This window comes from Numida meleagris, chromosome 6 (genome assembly GCF_002078875.1).
Source record: "Numida meleagris isolate 19003 breed g44 Domestic line chromosome 6, NumMel1.0, whole genome shotgun sequence".
In the NCBI taxonomy this organism is placed as follows: Eukaryota; Metazoa; Chordata; class Aves; order Galliformes; family Numididae; genus Numida; species Numida meleagris.
In genome coordinates, this window is record NC_034414.1 from 10,458,854 (window position 1) to 10,480,593 (window position 21,740).

At 42.5% G+C, this 21,740-nt stretch overlaps 1 protein-coding gene across 3 annotated transcripts in view; it reads right to left on the reverse strand.

Annotated features, from left to right (window-relative positions):
- Positions 3,622 to 21,740, reverse strand: part of RRAS2 (related RAS viral (r-ras) oncogene homolog 2) — a 36,269-nt gene continuing 18,150 nt past the window's right edge. For all 3 annotated transcript variants that reach the window (XM_021403775.1, XM_021403777.1, XM_021403776.1), the window contains exons 2-6: positions 15,881 to 15,968; positions 15,353 to 15,455; positions 13,005 to 13,113; positions 5,527 to 5,645; positions 3,622 to 5,088 (exon numbers count right to left, since the gene is read on the reverse strand). In XM_021403775.1, the coding sequence (XP_021259450.1) occupies positions 5,001 to 5,088; positions 5,527 to 5,645; positions 13,005 to 13,113; positions 15,353 to 15,455; positions 15,881 to 15,968 (507 nt within the window). In that variant the 3' untranslated portion in view covers positions 3,622 to 5,000. The remainder of the gene's footprint in view (positions 5,089 to 5,526; positions 5,646 to 13,004; positions 13,114 to 15,352; positions 15,456 to 15,880; positions 15,969 to 21,740) is intronic.

The window sequence follows — 21,740 nt, forward strand, 5'->3', positions numbered from 1 at the left end:
TGCACACACACACCTATGGATGACACTGTGTGGCTGCCAGAGGAAAGCTGCCCATGTGTTCTCACCTTGCCTTGCTCCAGTAGCGGACCGGATGCACGGTCCTGGGTAGGTCTTGAAACCCAACTTTACCAAAAAAGACTTAAGGAATATAGGACATTCATATCACTGGTGTAAGTTTGTTCATTTTGATACATCACAAGAAATGTGGGATGCATTCAGACCATTCGCTCTTCAGCGGTCAGGTTCAACTGAAATGAAAACTTGCTGTAATATGGGTTAATTAATGTCTAGGACTCAGAGATGAGGAGCTAAGAGGTTTCAACACTGCCCCTACTTCAATTTTCAGTGCCTAGACTTCGCAGTGTTAACTTCTCCCTCTCTCCAATACTTGGTCAGAAGCATTTTTAAAGAACAAAGTAATTTATAAAGAGCTGTCACTACTAATTAGTGAGTACCAAATACTCTATGTACCCCACTATGGTTCACAAGATCCAGTTTAAAAACTAGCTGTGCAGATAAGTACTTGCATTCCGGCAGTAAGAAGATGCATTTAGTTCTGCACGCTGCCTGCGGGCTGACTCACGAATACCACTAATTATATTACACACATTAATCCAATCTAGCTGTGGTGTGGGACATCATCTGCCCTTGATGTTCCATCCACAAAAAGCTCTCAAACTCTCCAAAATAGCTGTGGTCTCATTGTAAAAGCCCAGCCCCGGCTACACAAAGCAAGCACAGCACACATTTGCAATGCCGTTTCTGGGATTTATGCACTCCTTTTAGTTTAATCCATTGTCTTTTCAACATCTGCTGCTCCTCATTTAAAGCACTTTGTCTTCCCAGCAGAAGGCCACTAAGGCAGTCCTACCTGTTCCCACATCTGCACCTGATTTGCTGCACGCCTGCACTCAGGCTAGAGCATAGGAAAGCACAAGGCTACCAAAATCCAGGCCTAAAATCAAGCGACCAAACATTTAGCAAGTGAAGAAACTGCCCGGCAGATTCCTGAGCTTCTCCAGGCACCAAACTTCTAAGCAAGTCCAGATAACTTGAGGCGGTGCTCAGCCTGTACTGACTGGCTTCAGGAATCTTCTGTTTGAAATGAGCTCATTACAGCATCAGGACTAGATTGTGTGGGAATCCCGCTCAGCGACAGCTACAGTCATGCCACAGCTGCAGTGTTAGTACATAAAATGACATCAGAAGAGAGTTGAGCTAGGAATTTTGCTTGAACCCAGACCTGAACTTTATCAGTGACAACTAACCACAAGGCCATGCATAAAGTCAAGAGTTCCTTTGGCGTTAGTACATGTTAACTCCTCAACAAGATTTTGCTTTATTAACCACTGTACAAAACTCATTCCATTCTCCCACACCAGGCTAACCAGATTTGCTTGGGGCTTCTCTCTCACAGTGCTTGACAGTCTAAACACGGAGCACTGCTACACAGCCAACAGTAACAATCAGTGTCATCAGGGAGAGGACCAGCAATTTTCCCTTTTTTTTTTTGCAGGAAGAGGGAAGTGAGTGCCAATGTACTTTGCACAGCAGGACAGTGCAAAATTTTTATTAACAAAAAAGATGAAAAAGCAGAACAACTTTGATGGGAGGATCATCCACCTCATACTCCTACAAAGCTTTGCAATTTTACATTACCAGATTAGTTCTAATCTGCAGCAGTGACTGACTAGTTGCAGGGAGACAGTTTGTGCAGACACCCAGTGCAGTAGGCTGGAAACAGACTAAACCAGTCATCTTCTCATTATTTTTATTTTTCTCTTTCCTGTGCAATCAAAGTAATTTTATAATTTTCATCAGTACCAGCAGTTCTATTTCATCACAATAGGCTGTACCACAAAAAGCAGCAGATTTGAGAGGAGGTGATGCAGTACTTCTGGAAATCCACCTCTTCACCTGTGCGTGTTAGCTAGTACATGAATACTGATGCAAAAAGGCTTAAGTCAGAGAAAGCAAAACCATTAATCAAAGCAGGGATACGGAACTAAAACTTACTTACAGGGAAGTGCTCTTCCCCAGTTATGAATGACCCATAAAACTTCACCAAATTTCTAAAAAGGCTTTTACCTATAAGCAAGTTACTCCTAGTCCTCCAGGAGAGTAGCATTCTCAGGAGCTGGAGATTCTGAAAAGAGGCAAGTTATTTTGTGCTTTGAAACGAAAGACCCAAACCTTCTTCTCTGTGCCCTAGCAGGAGGCCATTCACAGATATATTTTAAGCACCCCAAACTCATTAAGCGTGAACTTCAATGATTTATAGATGCGGAAACAGCTACAAAAGAAAGTGACAGAATTTTAAGCGTTTCTTCTGCCAGGTGAAGTCTCAAAAAGCTCTCCTTTATGTTGTCCGCTGAAGTGCTATCCTACAGCAAGGTGGCAATGTCAATTCACAAATAATCCAAGGCATACAGCTTGGACCTACTGTTGTCAGCTCTACTGTCAGAAGGCTGACAAAGCCCCCGTTGTACTTTGCAAATTCACGCTGGGGACAGAAGCAGCATTTTCCTCCATCACCTTTGAATACAACAACCAGTTGCAGCTAACTGCTACCAAGTAGGAATAGCAGGTCTTAAGGGCAGGATCAACTAACGCATTGCCTCAAACTCTTAGAGCAAATTTCCATAGCAGAACCTCCTGGTCCCACTTCTGATTAGCTTAAGTTTACCGTGTTTACATTGTAGCTTAGCAGACAGGAGTAGGCTGCTTAGCATCAACCACCTCAAAGCAATTTTGCTTCAAGTATGAGGAAATGCGAGGGTGTGGTGCTCTCCATCTTCTCTGTGAATTACATTTACATATTAGATGACTTATCTATGCAGCAGCTTTATTTTGAGATCACTCTCATGAGTGAGCTGCCAAGAAAATGAAAAAGATGGAACTTAAACATACTTGCACCTCACAGCTTTAGCCTCAATGTGCAAGCTGCAATTTGTTGTCTTAACTCATTCGAATACTATATGTTTAGTGACTTAACTCCAGAGAGCTTTTCATATTGGACACAATAAAGCACATGATCTTTGCTGCAGGCTGTAATTTCTTACATTTGACTTGAAAAATGTAATCCATCTCCCAAACGTACTTTCACCATAACTCCTACTTAGAATTTTTTACACATTATTCATAAGCAGCCATTCACTGCCCAGGAACTTTACTTCAAGGGAGGAAGGAGGAGCTACTCGCTCTCTCAAACTCAGAATTATGCAGCCCGCCTAAACGACTCTGAATTCCTCTGCAATGCATGGTTCCAGTGTTGCTTCAAGGTCTAATGCTTGGCTGCAGGAAAGGTAACCAGAACTTGTTTAAACACTGCTTTCTCAGCAGATGTTTGCAGATTTATGGCAGAGCACCTGACAGCACAGCTGGAAGCACAAGGGAATTGTCCAGCGGACCACTTACCACACATTTTAAGTCAAAATCAATACCGGCTTTTACCATCTATCACAATTAAAATTAAAATGACTTTACTCTCAAGCTTGAAGGAAAGTCGTGCAGACATGAACATTGATCTAACAAGTTTCCATCACCTCCTTCGTTCCCCCACCCTCCAAAAAGAAACAGGTTTTAGAAGAGTCAGAAAGAGGCAATATGCTTACCCCCTGATAACGGTTAGATCATCTTTAATTCTAGCACCTGAAGTTATACAAGGGTTTGCTTAATAATCAAGTTTCAAAGAACTGTTGGACACATTCAGTAAGGTGACAACTGTGCAATACCACTCAGTATTTCAATATCAGGGAACATACTCTTGAATTGTTTAAACACAATCCACAGAACTGAAAATTAAACAACCATCCACGGTTTAACTAAACAATCAGTTAAAAGTCTTACAGTTTAATAATTCACATAATGGTCAGTCTTTAGTAAAGGATACTGAAATTGATTAAAACACAACACTAGATTTTACTCTATGGGTGTGTTGGGCAGGCACATAATTGGCCATTCTTGGGTATAACCAGGAGAGTAAGGAGAAGTTTACCACAGTTTGGCAAATCCCACATTTTGTCAGTTAAAAGTGAACTGTGAGAATTAAATACTCATCTTTACATATACACAAGTTATGCTGTGAAAGCATATTTGCTTACAAACATATAAAAATACTTGTTAACTAGTTTGATAAGAAAATAATGTATAAAAGTATATAGCAAAAACATTTAATCATCTCTGACAATGGAAAGATCAAATTCATTTTTATATCACATGAAACAAAAACAGCTACAATTTTAGTTTTCCTTAATCCCTCACCCAGAAATACAAAGGAAGACAATTTTTTTTTTTCCCCCCCGAACAATGATGTGAAATTTCATAAGAAGCTGAAATGCCTCAATCCAGAATGAGCTCAGGTATTTATTTGGCCATATTCTAATAGTAGCAGTAATCCTCCCGTAGCTGTTCTGGATTCAGAAAATAAATACAGTAGACTGTTTTGGCCACTGAAATAAAACTGCAGCATAAATAAGAGATGAAAATTGTTGCTGACAATGAAATTCAGTGTAGGTTTCTTAAGGCTAGCTGAATACTCAAGTCTAATTTAACTGAGGGCAAAAAAAGCCAATCCACCCACATTTTTTAAAAGTATTCTCTGCACTTCAATATAGGTCTTTGTAATAGCTAACAAAATGTCAGAAGTAAAAATAAATTAATTCACAAGAGACAACTTATGCATGACTTCAACACCTTGTCCTACACGGTTTTTTGTTTCATCTCCTTTGCGAATAAAACTCCACAAGGTGCAAGCTCTTAAAGGGAGAGAAGGAAGGAACTGTGGTATTAAAGAAGCAGCCTTAGTGTTTTGTTGTGAAGTCTGCCCCAAGATGACTGAGTCTTCAAGAGCTATTCTGCCAGCTTCTTGGACTAAGGCTATTCTGGTGACCACTTTTAGGACATGCACATATAAGGCTAGACCAATACCAGAAGTGATGTAAAATGATGGAAAGAAAAAAAAATAAATCTGGCAGTTGATAGCTTGGTTCTTGGGATTCTCAGAAAATTACACAATGGCAGCCTTTTTTGTCTTTCTCTTTCCGTGTTGGCTCTGGTGAAGGAGGGCACTCTTGTTCTTGAAATTTCCTGGAAACAGATATTTCAGGTTAAACACGCAGAACCATTTTCAGTTAAATAAACAAAGATACCGTATTTAAGTTTTCTGCTTTTACACTTGCACAGAGGATGGACTTACTTCTGATGCTCAAAACTACTTAAGAGAGTGACAGTACTTTGGTTTTGCTCTTTTTACAGAAGGCCAATATTCAGATTTATGTTACAGGTTGGCTTCTCGAGTGCTCAATAAAATCCTAAAGATTAAGGTGACCAAGTTCTCTTTCAAATACACGTAATATTCACGTAGGCATTTCTGCCATTACACAGACAAATTTTAGAACAAAGAGTACTGGCCGAAGTTCACAGCAGGCAGAATTTTTTCAGCCATCTCCCACTACATTTCAATGCATTTGCTCGAACTATCCATTAATGTAGGGACACTAATTATTTGGACTTAAGTTATCATACCTTATAACTCTGACAAGTTCATGAAAAGCTTGGTCTACATTCAATCTGATCTTTGCTGAGGCTTCCATGTATGTTACTTTAAGTTGTCGTGCTAGCTGCTGACCTTCCTCTTGTGTCACCTGTAAGAGAAATCAATCATTAAGTGAAATGTTGCACTAGCACAATTGCGTCAGTAGGCACTGCAAATACAGCTTAAGGGTCTATTTCCCTCAAACAAGAATGCTCATCTGGCCACAGACCAGTTTCTACTCTGTCCACATAATACAGCTGGAAAACAAATTCTCGTAATACATCTTTTCACATTCAAGAGAAGACTTTTTTTTTTAAACAAAGAGCAAATCTTCAAGGAATTTCCTCCACTGCAGCTGCCTCCCATTCACTTCATTTCTGCATAATAAGACCAAGTTTCCCTTCCTAAGCAGACAAGAACCCCTCAAAGCAACTGCCTGAGTCAAGATTTCTGGGGTTACTACGTGAGCTCGGAACACTGGTGCTGAACTCATCTCTCCCAGGCTCAGATAAATCTAGAGAAAACATAAGATTACAACTTATAAAAAAAATATGGTTTAGCTTCTGAATCTTTATAAATCTATTTATGACCCATCAAAATATTAAGACAGCCAGTTTTAAATATACCTTAAATCACAGGAAGTCTAGAAATCCATGAAGTTTCCCCACTTAAGAGATATTAATGAAAATCTGTCTGCCTCCTGTCTCCTTGGGAGGAGGAAAGGGAGATCAAGAGGAAACAGTGAGTGTCATAAAGAGCTGGAATTGTATTTGAAACGGTGAAGCAGAAGGCAGCAAGCGAGAAGACTTCCAATACAGGAGGGAATAATAAGTTGGTCGCAGTACAAAACCAGAGGAGATGGCTGCATGTTTTTGGATGAAGTTGAAAGCAGAGAGGACAGATGACAAAAGCCACCTTGAGCAGTGCAAGACATGAAAAAGGCTTCAACAGGAAGCCGCCCCCCAGAACAGGGAGGAAAGGGCAGCTTTCAGCAATAAAAGGAAGCGCAACAGATCTCACCAAGGCAGCGGCTAGTGGCAGAAGTGTTAAAGATTACACTGCTTTCACAGAAATATGTTAAACCAGCACGCAGAGGACTGATATAATGAGAACAAAGACCCCAAGGGTTTATTTTTAGTTTGTTTCTGAAAAGGCAGATGCACGCCGAGATCAAGAAGCTACACAGAAGTAGAAATAGACGGAAAATAGAAGATCATTGCAAGCATCCAGCACAGTGCAAGATGCAGGATGCCTTGTAACGTGCAGAATACTTTCCTATAGCTATATGCAAGGCCTGAGAGCCCTCTCTCACAGCATCTCAGCACATCTGACTCCTCTGTCACTGCCACCCTATTTGCACTGCATTCATCCATTTACTGCTGAACTGAGCCCCGCTCCCATTAAGTGCTTCTGAAGCACTCCAAGGAGTCCCCACAGCACCTTGTGCCATTGGAGGCGGAACGGCTCAGGATGCTTCTGCTAATCTCACTCACTGAAACAGCATCTTAATGTTACCACTACCTGCAAAAGCAAAAAATCAACCAAAAAACACAACACAACCCCAGCATCATCTGTTGCACCTGCACCTTTAACAGCAGGGCACAGAGAATGAATGACCGGGATCCTTCCATTCTCCATTACTGTAGGAAAATCAAATGATACTCAAGATTTTTGCTCCACTTTCACCTCCTCTCCCAGCCCCAAATTGCTGAAATGTCCTTATTCCAAAGCTGCACTTTGAGAAACACTCACAGCTATTTTCTGGCACGTCAACGACACTGCAGAATCCCCCAAAGTTTGTATGGGGACTTTCAGGAACTTTAATGCTTCTTTGTCTCATTCATCAAACAAAAAATAAGCTGATCAATATGACACTTGCAAAAACAACCCCCTTTACTTTTCTTCATCTCTGCACAGGTTATTGCAGCCTCAGAAAGGTTAAAGTCAATAATTCGATAACTATAAAAAGAAAAGCATAATTCTGAGGAGAAACTGAATCTGGTCTTTAAACCTACCTGATCACTATTTTCTTCATTATTGTATTGAAAGCATGTGAGAGACTGAACAAATGTAGCTGTAGGAAACTAACGTTGTAATAAAATGAAGCTACACTTTCAGAAAGTTCTGCATTTAAAATTACAGATGCGACATTAAAGCCCTTATTGTTTTTGCTAGAACATCTGTACCTGCTTAATTTCAAAATAATCTTATTGTCATTTTTATTTAATTTTACCAGTATACTGTGAAGCAGCTTGCAGTCAATGTTAGTGACCTCAACAAAATCAATTTAAGTCTTTGTTTGTTTTGGGCACGCTATGGAAGCATTCGCAGTGCTCAAGCAGTAAATTAGAGGCCAAAGCATACCAGGTTTGCTTTCAAAGCTGAGGGAATTGTTGGAAAAGCAAACATAGAAATAGTAGAAATCAAAAATATTAGTTTACACTCTCACATTCTCCATACTCCCTACTTAGATACGACAACCACGACAGACTTTTCAATAAGGATGATAAGAGAGATTAAAGGTCACTAGCAAAATCAAAATTAGATGTTTTTTCTTCAAGAAACACTCCATTTATGTTTATAGAACACAATTTCTGATAGACTGGGTGTGTTGGTTCTGCATTGACAATCTTAGTTTTGATAAGCTTAAGCGTGAATATGAACAGGCATCACCTGCAACGCTTATCTTTGGTTTTAGGTATTTTACTATTTGCTTTCAGATATTGTTGGTAGAAGTTACTCAAATTAAACACCATAAGGGATGTAAACAAGCAAGTCAAACATGGAAAAGCTTATTTCCCAACTCCCTAAATAACAGCCTTCTTACTGAATCAGTTTCCATTTCAACACGTGCATGAGAATCCTGTGAACGGATCTTGGACTGCTCTCCCTCTACATTATTGTATCTGAGAATTGTTAGAAACAGACTCCTTTCTGACATTTCTACTCTTTCCTCCACCTAAAGAGCTCATACAACACTGCCTGCATACCTTGTCTCTATACTTGCACAGACTAAGGGCTACACCGGACCAGCATCAGAAGGTGACAGCAGTTCCCCTCCCACCCAAGGAAGCACTTTGCTCCCACACCTTGCAGTCCCACTCCCGCTCTGTGGAGAGCTCCACTGTTCCCAAAGAGTGGATCTGCCAACTACCTCACCAGCACCCGCAGTGCTACTGACTCCTGCTTACAGCAGGCCACCGTAATGCTTCTCTGTAGGGGCAGCCCACCATCCATGCACTGCATTCTGTCCACATTCTCATTGTTAAGGGTCCCCTTGGTACACACAATCTGGTTATAAAGCAATGACACCTATTCAAAGACCAGCTTGCTGTATTCAACTGCTGCATCAGATGACTAGCTGTTCATTATTTTTAGAGTTCAAAAATCAAGCAAGCCATGGCAAAAATTGAAGGTACAATCCTTCTGTGAGACCACAGACATCACTGTACATGGCCATTGCGAGCCACCTCAGGCCAAGCCACTCACGAAACAGCAAAACCAAGCTAGGAACTACTGTTTGCTAGCATCCAGGCTCATGCAGAGAAAGGTCCAACCACAGGGCTGCCTGCCAGGCATCATTGGCTTTGCTGATGATCTGTCTACGCATAAAACAAAGACACAAAGATCTCTACCTTAAAGTCTTGTTTTAAATGCATTCAGCAATACAGATATACTGAACTAATACAGCGAGCTGGTGTTAGTAACGACGTGAAACCTGAAACGAGCACTGAATGAAACTCGAGCACTTTCCTGTTGCAACTTGGATTTTCCTTGAAACCCTGCCATCTGGGGAATGAGCAGACTTGACCCAATTTAAGCCAGCAGTTATCTTCAAAAAAGTCACACACACTGCATGGACAAGCCCGCTTCCCCTGTTGGCAACGCTTATTGTTACACAGTCAGCTCTGCTGAACTGCCTTACTGCAGGAGCATCCAATGCTGTCCGTGGTGTGCAGAATTAACCCATTTAAGATAGAGTGCTACATGGCACTGACTTCAAGGGAAGAGCAGAGATGTGTCACTAACCCATGACTAATGAGGGAATCTGGAAACATAGGTAATTTTATTAAAAGAAAGCCTAAAGATTAACGCTTGCTCTTCCTCTAATAAATCAGCTTTCTCTGTCAGCTGAATGGGTGGATATTCAGGACTTTGCCTCCTGTACTACACAGGATACACAACTACAACAAGTCCTCATAATTCCATTTAGTTACAGCTATTACTGTAGTAAACTATTGTTTCAAGCTTCCTATTTCATTTATTTTCTTACGAGAACACCTGAGTTGACCTACTTTTATTACAGCCACTATCTTAAGCTATACCTTCAGCATGCCACTAAGGCTTCATCAAGATCACACCAGAACTTGTGCACTTCTGCAGTACTGTGCAGTTCACGTATTTCCTGAGCAGCAGTCAGCACTGCATCAGGATTGTTAGTTATTTGCTCCCAAATTTATGGTATCACAATGACAGCACTCTGCACTACGTTCAACTACAAAATTGAGTTACTTGCACGGAGGTGTGGTCAGACCCTTGAGACATCCTAAACACTTTCATACATGTTTAACTCTTTCCAGATGCAGAAAGATCTATGTGTTAATTGCAGTAAGCATCATTAGTTGGCCAAAACACAAGCAAAATGACTTTCTTTAACTTAGTTTTACATTCTCAGAGCACACTTTGTTAGTTCACTGGTTTGCCTTCTGTCTTCAAGGAAAAGGTAGATGATGATCACAAGCAGTCTGGTTCTAAAAATTCAGCTTTCTGAATCCTTGAAAGCGCTACTTACAGAGGGCCAGCACATCTCTGTGTGCCCACAAGCTACAGCCTAGAGCCACCTCCCACACCACAGGGCTCGGGAGGGAGAGCCCTGCCTTGGCTCCTGCCCCTCCCTCGTGCTGCCTGTGTAGCCAGCCTGCAGCAGGCTGGAGTTCTCCATACTTGGGAAGATGCGGTGGCAGGGCTCGCTTTCAGCCAGGTCAGTAAGCTGAGCCAGTGCCCTGAATGGATGCCGGCAGCCTGAGCTCACGTGATGGAGCAGAGGCTCTGGCTGCTGTTTAACATCCAGCTGATAACATCTCACTGCTCACTGCTGCCAATAGGCGAGGTCTCACTTTCTTCCCCCCACCCCAACTCCTCCCTGCTCTGCTCAGAGCCACAGTCCCACCCCTTCCCATGCTTCAAGCTCTGGCACTCGCTCCATCTCTCCATGAGCCGATTTCACTTACACACGTATCAGAGCCCTTCCAGCTTGTCTGTTTTTCTCCCTGTCTAAGGAGATGATTCAGCTCGCAGAGTGCCTCGGGTGAGTGCTAGCACCAACACGGGAAAGAGCATAAATGTGAAGTCAAGAAGGAGGGAAGCCTCTCCCTTCTGCAGAACTATTATGTCACCTCAGCATCCCCAAATCATTCCTCTGGGCTGACCTAAGGCCAACAGATCCCCACCATAGGACAGAGGAAGGAGCAGAGAAGTGTTAAACACAGAGTTAGCTATTTCAGCAAACCTACAAGTGCTATTTCAGCTACAGATTACTGAAGATTAAGTCCTGACCTAGGACAGAAGTGACAAACCCACCAATTTGCACGTAAGTCATGTGTGTGGCAGTACCAGGAGTTATGCTTGCCAGCATCTAAGACCGATTAATGAAGCCATGAAAACAATAACAAAAATGCTTCTGGTGACATAAGCTTTTGTGTTCAGATGTAGGCAGAGAACTGCAAAGATGGGCACTGTGGAAGTAGCTGCTTTGAGCTGCTTTCTGAAAAAGAAAATAGTAATCGAGAATGGAAGGACTAGCAGGAAAAAAAGCGAGGGCATCTCTTTTGAAGGAGAAACTGATAAGTTACAGGCTGCGTAGTAACATTAGGAGGGTAGAGGAGATCAAACAAAGTACTTCTAGGAATGATCTCCAGGATTACCATTTATATTTGCAGGTATCCTCTGAAAATGCGGGTTGACAGATGATGTTATTTCCCTCCCAAAGCATTTAGACGTTTGTCCTTCAGCTGTTACAGTTTTCAGAACAGCTCAGTTTTACCTACACAGTTTAATGCACAGCTGTTGTCATGAGAAGTGCCTCATATTCCAGGACACGCAAGCTAAATCCAGGAATTCTGATGGGGGTATGATGGTAACTGAAGTGGGAACACATTCCACCTTTGTCACAGGGGCTACATAGCTCTGTGCATATGTGAGCACACAAAGTCACTTCTGATGAGTCTGTGCAGGGGTTCTGTGAAAGCTTCTCTCAGAACAAAACATCCCACGTTGGAAGGGACCCACAAGGATCAGAGTCCAGCTTTTGAGACAGCATCTTTCAGCATCGGCGTTAGTTTTGTAATGGCCTCCCTATACTCAGGTTCTGGATAGAGAGGTTGTGACAATCAACGGAAGGTATTTAAACAGGACCTTCTTTTTGAACCCAATGGCCTCAAGTGCTATTTGAGAAAATCTTTCAACAATTGCGTACTAAACCACTAAAATCCTAACAATATTTCAAGTCAAACTTTTTCATGCTCCAGCCACTGGTTCTTGACGTAGACAATATTTTGCAAAGAGTAATATTCATGTGAACACTTTCGGACAGACTGAAGTCAGGTAAACAAATCTGAGAATCATATTTAAGTTGTTCTCTCCTTGTTAATCTTGTAAAATAGGGAAATTTCAGTAGCTTTTAGTTTACTTTGAGGTAAAAATCAATCACGTTTGCTACCAAAGCATTAAGAGTCATCTCACTGTCTTAGGAGAAACACAACTTCTGAAATAAATTGAACAACAGAAGTTTGACACCTGCTCCTTTCCTGCAGGTTTAGTACAATTTTTCCCATTTCAGTTCAAACCATCAATTTGATTTATGAAAACCAAAAGAGTAAATAAAGAAAATCCATTTAAGCTCTCTCTTTAAATCAAATCTTCTAATCTCTCTTAAAACTAGAAGTGAGGTTGAAATCTACTGATTCCAACATTTTAAAGGTACACAGATAGGAAGACACTGTACTGCTATACTTCCAGCTTCCAAAGCTTTAAGTCAGTTATGTAGAAGACAAGTGGTCAAATGGAAAGAGACGAACGGCTACTCATTCATACGTAACAGAGCAGTGAGCAGTAGCAGCAACTGCAGTGCTGGAATGTGCTCTGCTTGGCACAGCGCGCAGTGGTGAGTAACAGATAGGAAGAATGACACACATTCATGCCTGAGCCATGACAAAGCTCTTAACCTCTGTATGTGAATAGACTTGGTCTAACATCACCCATGAGTCAGACAGATCTGCTGCATGTGGAATGCCATCCTACTTCGAAGATTCTTCAAGTACAGATCCCAAGTACGCTTGTTTCTTGCATTACAGTTAGCTAATACACTATCATTTTTTTCCATTTGTTTCTTATCCCCACTCTACTGTTGTGAGAAAAATAGTTCAGTTTCTACAAGAGAGCTAGTAGCAACTAGTAACAAATTAATTACCTGTCTTTGGTGGTCCAGATCTGCTTTATTACCAACTAGAATCATAGGAAACTCATCACGATCTTTCACTCTAAGAATTTGTCGCTGAAACTTATAGATTTCTTCAAAACTGTAAAAGAAAAATAGAGCGTCAGTGTACAAATTCATAGATTCTCAGATTCTGCACAAGTTCAGGAATGATGAATCACCTATTGGGACTTGCCCTGCCACGCCACACAAGCACAGACAGCTGCAGGCGCTCCATCAAAGAGTCCACTGTCACAGCATGACCGGTCAGAGAATCATGCAGTACTCAAACTAAAACAAATCCTGACTCAAGCTTGCAGTGGACAGGACTGGACTTCGTTAGGGCCACAGGGTAAGCAAAACACTGTGTTTAATTTCAGAGGGACAAGGATGCCAACCAGTTGAAGAGAAGAACCAAGCAACCGCAGTCCACTCTATAAATGCTGATTCTGGAGTTCAACTCTAGCTAGAGCATTCAAACTGCAGTCTGGAGACACTGGTTATCAATATTTCAGCTAGCAACCTCCACAGCTACATCCAGGAATTTGGTAGGGAGATGGGAGAGAAGGAAGAAATTATATCCTGAAGAGAAAAAACAAGAGGGGCTAAATGAGCAGAAAGCTTCAAAGTCACCAACTACGTTTTGTTGGGGAGCGATGCTGCTTAGACAGTTAGAAGTGCTCCAGTAGTGGAATATATTAAAGCAGGTAATTCTAGCCTAAACAATTATTTTTGAAGAGAAAAAAAAAATATATCACTTTCAGTAAAAATCGTTAAAGCTTTATCATTGCATACAGAGCTTCAGCACTGATACCGGTAAACAATCAAGTTCCCCTTGGCTCAGAGACATCTCAACCACTGTAAGTAATTCCAGGTATATAGTCTGAAGCCATTTACAATTACATTTCGTTAGAAAATTTACATAGGCAGACATGACAATACAGTACATCTCAGCCTTCTAAAGCAATTATGAGAAGAAATGTGAACTAAAAAGAAGGAATGTCACTAGGCATACCTGGACCTCCATTGTTAATGCTCCACTTACGTGTCTGTAGCAACTGGAGGATAATGGTGAAAGTTACCAACTAATTCACACAGATCTCATGGTTCAGAATGCCCTGTCCACACTAGACAGATACCTCTAGCAGATGCTTCACAGACAGGCAAGGCAAGTCTTGAATGAAATGGATATCAGAACAAAAACAAAAACTCTGCTCCTCATCAGTCTCTTAAGAATTTCAGAGGGGAAAGTGATATGCAGGTTTAACATGACAAGATCTGCTTAAGATCAAGGCATATCCTTAGCCAGAAGAGCAAATAAAAACTTAAGATTTCCAGACAAGCCAAGGAGTTCACATGGTGATTTTAGAAGTGCACAGTCCCCTGCTACAAAAATATTTATGTTAACACAAGTGTTCAGTCTGTCTTAAAACCAGACACAGATCTCTGACAGAAGTGTAACATCTCTACTGACAGTACATCAAGATGAATCTGTACTTTTAGCAGCATTCACAAGTGAAAGGTACACATCCAACTAAAGTGCATATGCTCCATAGAATATTTGTTTTAATTCTCATTATAGAGAGATTTTTTAGTAAAATTCGGTCCATGCCGAATCTATAAGGAAAATAATATTGCAAAGATTTTTTCCCCTCATTTTATTACCCTTCTGTAACAAATCAAAGCAAGTGTGATATCTCCCTGCCCACTTCTCCTTTATCTCTACATATCTAGCTAGATCCTTGGAAGATGATCATAATGAAAACAGTGACTGCTTATACACAGCAGTTTCCTACTCCTACAGTGATCGGAAGCTATCTGACCAAGCTCCCAGCTGCCAAAAAAACTTGTGTTTCATCTCAGCTCCACAGCGATGCAAGTTCCAGTCAATTCATGGGAGCAGGCAGCAAGCATCTGCCTGCAGAAGTGCAGAGACACAGCCTGAGCTGGATGTCCCCACCCAGAAACCCACACAGAGCTGGGCACTGGATGCAGATAAGCACACAGCAAGGGGATACTTCCTAAGAACTGGGACATAATAGCATGTTGCCCTTACTTTAAGTCCGTCACCTGCAAGAAACTGGTACCCTGGGCTACAACAGTGTTTGAACAGAGTTGGCACTTTTTTTTTTTATGCTCAAGTCACCTACTCTAAGGGACCCTTTCAGTTCACCAGTTTGCTTCAAAGCATTTTCACTGCTGAATGTTACACTGCAGAACATTAGAGGTTTGTTTGTTTTTTTTTTTTCCCCAATGAAGGATGAGCAGCAATTTAAGATTAGTCACAGATACCAAGATGGATTTTTCTTTTGTTAAATTAACTTGATTGACATCAGGCTTACCTTCCTCTATCAGTGACTGAGAAAACAAGCAGAAAACCCTCCCCTGTCCTCATGTACTGTTCACGCATGGCTCCAAATTCTTCTTGTCCCGCTGTATCCAGAACTGAACAAAAGCAAAACATTAGTTACTACCATTCAAGTTCTAAGAATAAAATAAAAATCCTCCTTGAGAGGATACTACAAGAGCCTCTCATGAATAGCTAAGCAGAAATCACTTTCACGTAGATTCTACTGGATTTTTGCTAAGATTCACAACACATCCTGGGACTGATTGAAGAATCCAAGACCAACCAAACTAAAAGACCAAGTCCAATGAACTAGTGAATCCATGTTCACTAATTTGGGTCCAGCTCATGCAGCTGTAAAACATACAGAGACTGAGGGGTGGTGTTGGGAGGGGTCCTGTTTTGTTCTTGAAGAAATCACTGACAAGAGGGAACTGAAACTTTTTAAACAAAACAAACAGATGGCATGAGGGAGAGGTAGCACACGACAGCCAAGCAATGCAGTTTTTATTCCACTACTTACTGTCCAAGCGCGCAGCTCTTTCATCTATCACACATTGTTTGGTGTAGGAGTCTTCGATTGTAGGGTCATAATCCGTAACAAAATAGGACTGTGAGGATGGGGGGAAAAAAGAAAAGAAGAAGTGTAAGAAACATATGCAGGACACGAAGATTCTAAAGCTTAGTGAAGGAGAGCAGGTTAATACCTGCATACAATAGTTTGTACTCAAAAACATAGCCTTTCTATTCTTCATCAATGCTCATAAGTTGTAGAAATAACTAGCAGAGTTACTGAATTTGCTGAATTACTACAGGAATTCTGGCTTCTGGTAATAATGCCTTGCATTTCCCAGCAGGAATTCCTAGAAGCCAGAAGTCTCTCGGGGCTTTTCAAGCCTCCAGGAACTGCTGTGTCTCTCTGAACATATGAGAGGGTTCAGACATTTCTGGCGCCTCTCGTACATTTCCAGGATTCTGCCTCCCTGCTCCCCATGTGATTTCTAGGAAGCACTAGAATTTTCCCAGCAATTTCTAGAATTCTTCACCAGTTTTGTAACTATTTCTAGCCATTACTCATGCAGAACAAGTGGCTGAACACCAACCAATTCCTCCCCCTCGGTGCCACCACTGGTGGTGCGCACTGCCCCGACTGCTCAGACACCTGGATGAGTATTACAGCAACTGGAGGAGCAGTGCCTGCATACATTACTGAGTTCTGTAAGCCAGCAAGGAAATAGGAACGCTTTAAAACCACACATCGGCTGCCATGAAGAATGGAAAAAAGTGGAGGGTTGTCCTTGCATTAATAGGGTATCACAAAAAAGAAGGTGCATGGCCGTGTTTATTTCAACATCAGAAGTTCATAGGAGCATCTTTCCCATCACATACATTCAAAGATAACAAGACACCATTGCACTCACCATCGGTGTCCTAAACTTACTGAAGTTAGCAGATGGCACAGTAGGAAAATAGGAAAAAAAACCAACTAGAATAACTGAACTTACAGCACCAGCACACCAACTTCCTCCAGACACATCTCCATCAGCACAAAACATGGTTAAATCTCTCCCGTGAGACTGAGCTGCTGCTGCCCTACTGGGAGGAACACATCACTCGTTGTGATGCACTTTCCCAGCTGTGTATATTCTATGTGCATACAACCACAGCCTGGCCATACACCTTGCACTTGGCTACAGGAAGGGTGCGTACGGATTGCTGCTGAGCTATTTGTTTAGCTCTGGCATCACACTGAAAGTTGCTGACCCCCCCACCCCCCATCAAAGACATTAAACAACTCATACATCTCCTTTGCGTTTGATCAGCCATCAGTAACCAGTCCTTCACTTCTGCACCTTTCTCATTCTCCTCCTTCCCAACTTTTCATTTTTTAAATAAGAAAACCACGAAGTGCAAGCATCAGAATAACTACACATCCACAGAACACTGTTCCTCCCTCAGATGAGGAATAAACAGCCCCAATCCAATCCCAGTCCAACATCAGCCTCATCTCAAATTCAGATGGAGCACATGCCAGAGCTCCCCCATTTAGCAAGCCTCCTATGGGCAATTTCTTCCCTCCCTTGGAGATACGCTGCCAAGTCTGCTGTCACAGCCGCTCCAGGAGAGGCTTGCAAAGCAATTAGTGCAGCGGTTTACCTGCAGGCAGCGGACAAAGCTAACGTGCCCGAAATAGCTCCTGGTTTTGAAGACATCTTCCCAAATTGCACTGGGATTAGTTGCCACAGGGAGCAATAACCACAGCTCGCAGCCTTATTCAGTCAGGACTGATTTATGAACATTGCACGTAGCAGATACAGCATGCACCAACCTGAGCAGAAATGGACCTTACTGCTGCCACTCGGCCAGTGTTTAAAGAACTAAGGGCTGACACTGCACAGCCTGAACTACTCCAAGAGGTGGCACCCTTACCTCTGAAGGCTGTCCCGCAGCAGCAAGAAGGTGCCCGCACATCCAGGGAGCCCAAAACTTGAGTTTTTTTGTAGAGGCAGTCTGCCACAGAAGTGCTTCAAGGACTAACAGCAGCACCAACAGATGCAAACCACTGTCAGTCCATGGGTTTCATGCCAATGCCGAGTCCAGGCAGATTTGCTCAGTGATGCTGCACAGTGCCAGGCTCAGAGCTAGAGCAAGCACCCTGGATGCTGGCTGGTACAAACCATGCAGGACCACACTCATGTGGTACTGCAACTGGTCACCCTATGAGAACTCATTTGTCACATCTCCCCTCCCAAAAGTAATGCAGTTTTTCCCATGATGAGCTTGAGGAGCTGAGCCTCATTCAATCAGCTCTGCTGCAGTTGGCTGCTGGCTGCAGTAAATAATTAGAAGAAACCTTTGTGAAGATAGTAAGCAAACATGGTCTTATGTTACACCACTCCTTTCATCGCTAATGAAATCAAGGCTCCTTCCACCCTCTTCTAGAAGGGAAATGAGAAGCCAAGCCCAGCAGTTTCATCAACCATACAGTTTACCCAAAAAATTATGCAACAAATTTTCTAGATTTCCTCTTTCTAAGACTGCTGAGGCAACCCTGTTCCAAGATGAGAAAACTACCAAGGACGCAAGCCCTTTTGCAAAGAGGAATAAAAAGTAATCCCTACAACAGCTACATCCCCTGCAATCCCCTTGATCTGCTGGCCCTGTTCTTTGTAATGCACCCCAGGATACCACTGTCCTTCTTGGCCACAGGGGCACACTGCATGCTCATGGCCACCTGATGTCCACAAGGACACCCAGGTCCTTCTCTGCAGAGCTTCCTTCCAGCAGGTCAGCCCCTACCCTGTACCGATGCATGTGGTTATTCCTCCCCAGGTGTGGGACTTGCTCTTGCTGAACCTCGTCAGGTTTCTCTCTGCCCAACTCTCCCATCTGCCCAGGTGTTGCTGAATGGCAGCACAGCTTTCTGGTGTGTCAGCCACTCCTCCCAGCTTCGTATCACCAGCAAACTTGCTGAGGGTGGACTCGATCCTTTTGATCTATTGATGAAGATGTCGAACAAGACCAGACCCATTACCAACCGCTGGGGAACACCGTTACAGGCCTCCAACTAGATTCAGTGCAGCTGGTTACAACCCTGTGATTTCCTGACCTTCCCAGGAGTTTCTACTTGTAGCACTCTGGAACATTACCACGCTGACCGTAACTGTACGTTCCAACAGTTGTTCTCCATTTAAAGATAAGAGAAACTCCTACATTGTTGTTTCAGTCACTCAAGTTTTCTGGCAAGGAGAACGTGTGAAAATGTGCCTTCAGTTTATCTCCCCCCCGCTCATTTTGCTGCTTTTAGAATACAAAGGGGAATTCCTCCATTAGCTGGACTCCCTCCCCATAAATTAATAATAACAATTAGCAAAGCAAAAACATTTTACGTGTAAAGATGAAGGCCCATTGTCAAGTTGCATATTTTTTTGGTGGGGTTTTAATTAGTCCTCATTGGGCCATCAACAGCCTGCAAGCCGAAAAGCCACTGGATCCCATTCCTTGGCACCACAAGGTAAGCTGCAAAATGTAGGAAGGGCAAAGCTCACCACTGTGACTAAGCTGAAGGAGCAGTACAAGCCAAAATACATATTCATCCTCGCCGTGTCTATAATCTCCATTGTATTTACTAAATATACGCTTAACATTCCTAAAGAGCCACTAGATGCTTATTTCAATTTTTTCCACATGTTTAAATGTTTAGTTTCAATCCACTGAAAGCAAGGAAATAGAAGGGTTTCCACCCTCCAGCTGAAGTTACAGACCATCTCTGGATTTAAATAACATCCACAATTTCAGCATTGCAAATAGCCCCAAAACCTTTCCCAGCTGTAATTCCTAAGTCAGGACTGAAAACAAACACGCTGGTGAATGCTACACACTGAGCACCCAGCCTGAGCTTGGAGCACATCCCAGTAACCTGAAGCACAGCACTACTCGGGCTCCCCAGCATCTCTTCTCTTCTGGCTCCTTCCTCTGCACTTCACCCAAAGCATCACCAACAGGTGAAGCCCAGGGCACGACCTGAGTTTAAGACCAGGACTACAGCACGGACAGCCAGTCAGTGCTTCAAAGCCATCAGGGATGCTTCCCTCCATCTATTGTACTTCCCACTGTCGTAATGCATCCTGCCAGCACTGTTACGACTACCCAGGGAAACAGAGGCAATTTGTAACTGCAATTACCGCCATTATCAAGTGACACGAAACACCTGATAATTGACAATGAAAACTGAGAGGCAACAACAGAACAAGGTTAAACTGAAGTGACAGTGAAAGAGACAGCATGAGCCTCACACAATGCAACCCCTCTGCAGGGGGACTACCGCAACCCCAGCGCCAGCTATGATTCTTGCTGCCCCTCCTCGGTATTTGGCAAAAAACAAGGCTGCTTTTTATCAAATTGCAAAGTTTTTATCTGTTCCTGAAGAACGAGCATTGTATGTACATAAAATAGTGATCGTTATGATTAAGGTCATGCTTACTCAAATGTCAGAGAACGCAGAGTTCTCACATCATCTCTAAACATCTAAGAGCAGTCCCGCTACACGACTCCCACCACGTACTCTGCAGATCACAGAGGTGCAAGTCTTAAAATCCTGAATAAGATTCTCCAGGATACAAAATAAACACCTGGCTTAGTTAAGTATAACTCAAAAGTCCTCCTAATATACGTATGGATCTCTACAACGTAATCAAGAGATTGTGCTTTGCTTGGAAACGCTGAAGTAAGAATCAATCCTATTACCCAGCTACACATTCTTGTACCTCTCCTTTCTCCACTCCATGTACAGGGATTACTGAACAATTACATCAGAAAAAAAACTAATTGTGTTCAGTACATAGACGTATTTATTGTACATAGCCATGTAATACAGCTCTTCTTCACAGGCTTTGCAGCAGTCCCTACCCAAAGTACCTAAAACCAAAGCCAACTTTGCTCCTCCCACAGGTGTTGGGAAGCAGAGGTCAGGGGGAGCATCTTCATGTTGAAGACCAGTGCATCCATCTGAATCCCATCTAAGCACCTTTCATTTCTGCATTTAAGTGACTTGAACGTCCCATCCACAAACACTCTCACTTCTGCTCCCATGTTTGCCCTGGAGCAACTTACAGAATGGCTTGGGCTCAGCAGAAGCTGGAGAGCTTCTGACTCCTGAACAGATAATTACAGGATTCTGGAAAAAAAAAAAAAAAAGAAATCCCGAGGATCCACGAAGAAGTGGCAGATTCTCTCAGAGAAAAGGCATCTGACACATAAACGAGGCAGCCTGACAAATTGTGAGCGCGTGCTCCTATCACAGAGGCTCACAGAATAAATACGGCAAATACTTTATTGAAAAAAGATGGCACGCCTTCTCGCTAACTTCCTGCCAAGCTTAAATAAACTGTCAGGAGAACTCTTGTGAAGTGTTAATGCAGCCTCAGCACTTGAATTATGGACAGAGCGGATAGTGGTTACATGCATGTAACATCACCACCGATGAAAGGGTTTTTAATTCACATATTTTGTTGCAGAAAGGAGCAGCCTTTGGCTCAGTTAAGAACTTCATGTGAACATCTTTGAAAAAAACTTCAAAAAATACAAATTCTTTTAAAACAGCCTTCAGATTTGAACTCAGTCCGAGTCTGCGCTGTGCTTACATTTCTCCCATTGCTAGCTGACAGCTCCCCACGCTGCACATAGCTCAGCAGTGGCAGCTATGCAGCCTGCGAGCGCTTCCCTCTGGTTTACAGCTCTCCTGCTGAGCGCCAAGTGCCCTCCCGGACATGCTGTAAGCTAGGCGGACCTTAAACTCTGGACTCTGGCTGCTTATGGCAATAGTCCTCAGCGCTCAGGATCAGAGAAAAGTTCACGTTCCTTGTCTTTTAAGACTTCTTTCT